Genomic DNA, 2,904 nt, shown 5'->3' with positions numbered 1-2,904 from the left:
GTTCTCGTATGGAGTCCAGGATCATGGAGGCAGAAGGATGGTCAGGACGGAGCGTCTGCAACAAGAAATGATCCTGGTTACGTTTTTAGCTAAAACAAAGGTCTTGATCGGAGATCAAATAAAGCCGAATGATGAGTTTAGGTGAATTGGTTTAATGGTGTTTAGATCTAGCCATCTGGCCTATTGCACTTTTTAATCTTTGTTTGAACGGCAACAAGATTTTATTTTACATAATATCAAGCATAATAACATTCACAGTCTTAGCTAATTTGCATTGAAGGTTTTAAGCCCATAGACTCATGACATTACAAACATAGCAGAATCATGATACATCCTACTACTACACAATAGAGCAACCAAACATGGGATAAGGAGCAGAGCGTGAGAAAAATCATCATGAAGTTATCACGGCTGAATGTACCCATGACGATAAACTTAATACCTTTTAAGAAACTCGTTAATCCCCAGTTTAAAAATACATTTTCAGTCTCCATGTATCTACGAGCAGAAGGCAACAACGTGTAATGGCGACGAAGAGGGTGATTTGGGTCAACAAGGACATCTTTGACCTGTTTTGTGATTCTGCTTCTGTCCAGCTGGGGAAGCTCTACCGGACTTATCCCTGTCATGTTGATATACATCCTCACAAGTTTGTGCTTATTGTTTTTACAGGATAAGCGACTAAAACTAACAAAATACAGAAAATGTTAAAACTGATTGGATTATTTTAGATACACTGTCAAATTATAGTTTCTTAATTTCCAACAAAAATGACAAGCTGTGGTGGGCCTTAGCACAGACTGCATCCGTTTCGGTCTTAAAGGTCATGCAATTGTCGAGAATTGAATCAAGATGTTCGTAATGTTGAGACCGATCAAAATTCTGTATCAGCCAAAATAGGAATCAATGATGGGCCTGAAAACTGAACCGAAGCACCGCTGGTTGGAACCAAAAGCCAGTCTTACGGTGTTGCTCAGCAGATCCAGAGCTTGATCCAGGACCAGGGAGGCTTTGGANCAGAAGAAGCTGTTGCCATGGCGTCATCCAGTCTGGTGAACCTGCAAAGCAAAAATATTTTTGATTCAGTAAACTAAACTTGCTCTGTGATTGGCTAAAATTACTAAATTGATCCATTTGTGGCAAACACCAAAATAACCAGAACAATTAGAGAGAATAAGGAGATAAAAATGGATTAAAATCTTCAAATTCAGTAATTTGCATACAGTATATTTCATTAGCATTTTTGGTAGAACTGCATTTTAAACTGTGATTTCATAATAATTTGATGGATATTGTTCCACCCAAACGCTTTAGCATTAGCTTCATCCACAGGAAGTGCCTCAAAAATATTTGTCACTGACCCTGACTTTAATTACAAAAAACAAATCTGTATTTTTGTGTCACTTTTAAAGTCCTGGCTTCATCTTCACAGAGTGGTCAGTCCATGTATACACATTTCTTATAAACTCACAGTGTTTTGTAGGATGGGCAGGAAAGGAAAAGACTTCCCTGCTGGACAAGAGGAAAAAGTGGGAAATTAGTTACTTCCTTAAAGTGACATTATTATATATTGTTTTTGGCACACAGCATAATTTTATAGCACAATCAAGTAACTATGTTACCTTCAGTTCTTATAATAATGCTAAATATGTCAAATACGACTTAAAAGACATTTGATATTGTAAATGAGCTCCTTGAATTTGGACCTCTGTCTCTTCAAAAACTCCAGCTGTTTCAGAAACACTGCCTTCAGGAATTCATCATGTTTTGCTCCACTATTAACAAGGTTTTTATCAGTGGTTTACTGAGAAGTGGCTCAAATAATGAGCAGATATTCAGTTCCACCAGGGGTTTGCTAATTGCTGCTGACTAGTCTGAAGGAGCTGAGTGGGGGAAAAAAAGCAGTTCAGAGGAGGAGCTTCGTTCTTGAATGCGGAGCTAGCTCCACACAGGCGTTTTGCACAGATGAATGGTTGCCATGGGAGATAAAAGAATTTCTCAAACATGCATGACAGAATCAAAATAGCACACCAGGCATGTTTTTGATGAGGAAATAAGTTTATAACATGATTTAAAGCTCAAAAAGGTTGAATTTACATAATAAACAAAAATCTGCAAAACCACTGAACCATAATAGATTTTTTTTACCGTCTCGGTGAATCTCACGAGGGATGACAGGAACCCTATGAAACTGCTCTCTGGTGCTTCGATCATGTAATCAAAGAGAGTATTGATGACAACATCTGTGTTTTCAGGAAGCATCAGTCTCAGCAGCTCTACAATCTGATCCTGTGTGAGGAGCTGTAAGGCCTCCAGCTACAGAAAAAGAATAAAAAATAAAGTTGTTTGAGACAATTGTCACGTTGACCTTTTATTTCAAAATGCTGATAGCTTTAGACAGTCTGAGCCTCACTGGTTTGAAGAGTCGGTTGAGATGGATCAGCTCACTGATGAGCACAAACTCTGAGAATGGACCGAAGTTGTCGGTCAGCCACTGTGCGCTGTTGTTGAAGGAGGATAAGCATCCTGGATCTGGAACAGGACAAGAAAATGGAGATTTGTTCAAAGTATTTATTGCTTTGAATACTATTCACAAAATTTTAAAATTAAATCCTAAAGTTTGTGTGTTTATTTATCTAACATTGAAAGAAAGTTTTAAAAATGGTTAACCACAAAATAATAAGCTGAACAACACAAAGCTTGGGGGGAAAACAGCTGATATTGATTTGAAGGATGAGGAAGAATAGTTGTCTTGGAAACACCAGACAATCGTTATAAAAGTGAAGAGACTTAATGTTTCTTAAAACTCCTCTACTTCATTATATTTCAGACCTACATAAGTTTATTAAAATGTCAACATGCATGGTAAGGATCAGTGTGTTTGCAGGTTCCTACCTGCAGTGT

General features: G+C 37.7%; 1 protein-coding gene across 9 annotated transcripts in view; it reads right to left on the bottom strand.

The window, feature by feature from the left end:
- mslnb (mesothelin b) overlaps positions 1-2,904 on the bottom strand; it is a 44,645-nt gene that overhangs the window by 17,452 nt on the left and 24,289 nt on the right. For 2 of the 9 annotated variants that reach the window (XM_007549698.2, XM_007549697.2), the window contains exon 28: positions 1,472-1,512. The exons of the other annotated variants lie outside the window; for them this stretch is intronic. In XM_007549698.2, the coding sequence (XP_007549760.1) occupies positions 1,472-1,512 (41 nt within the window). The remainder of the gene's footprint in view (positions 1-1,471; positions 1,513-2,904) is intronic. 9 annotated transcript variants of the gene reach the window in all.

Source organism: Poecilia formosa, unplaced genomic scaffold (genome assembly GCF_000485575.1).
Source record: "Poecilia formosa unplaced genomic scaffold, Poecilia_formosa-5.1.2 Scaffold32, whole genome shotgun sequence".
In the NCBI taxonomy this organism is placed as follows: Eukaryota; Metazoa; Chordata; class Actinopteri; order Cyprinodontiformes; family Poeciliidae; genus Poecilia; species Poecilia formosa.
Note: the sequence above shows the minus strand (reverse complement) of the source record. Positions and strands in the feature narration are given on the sequence as shown.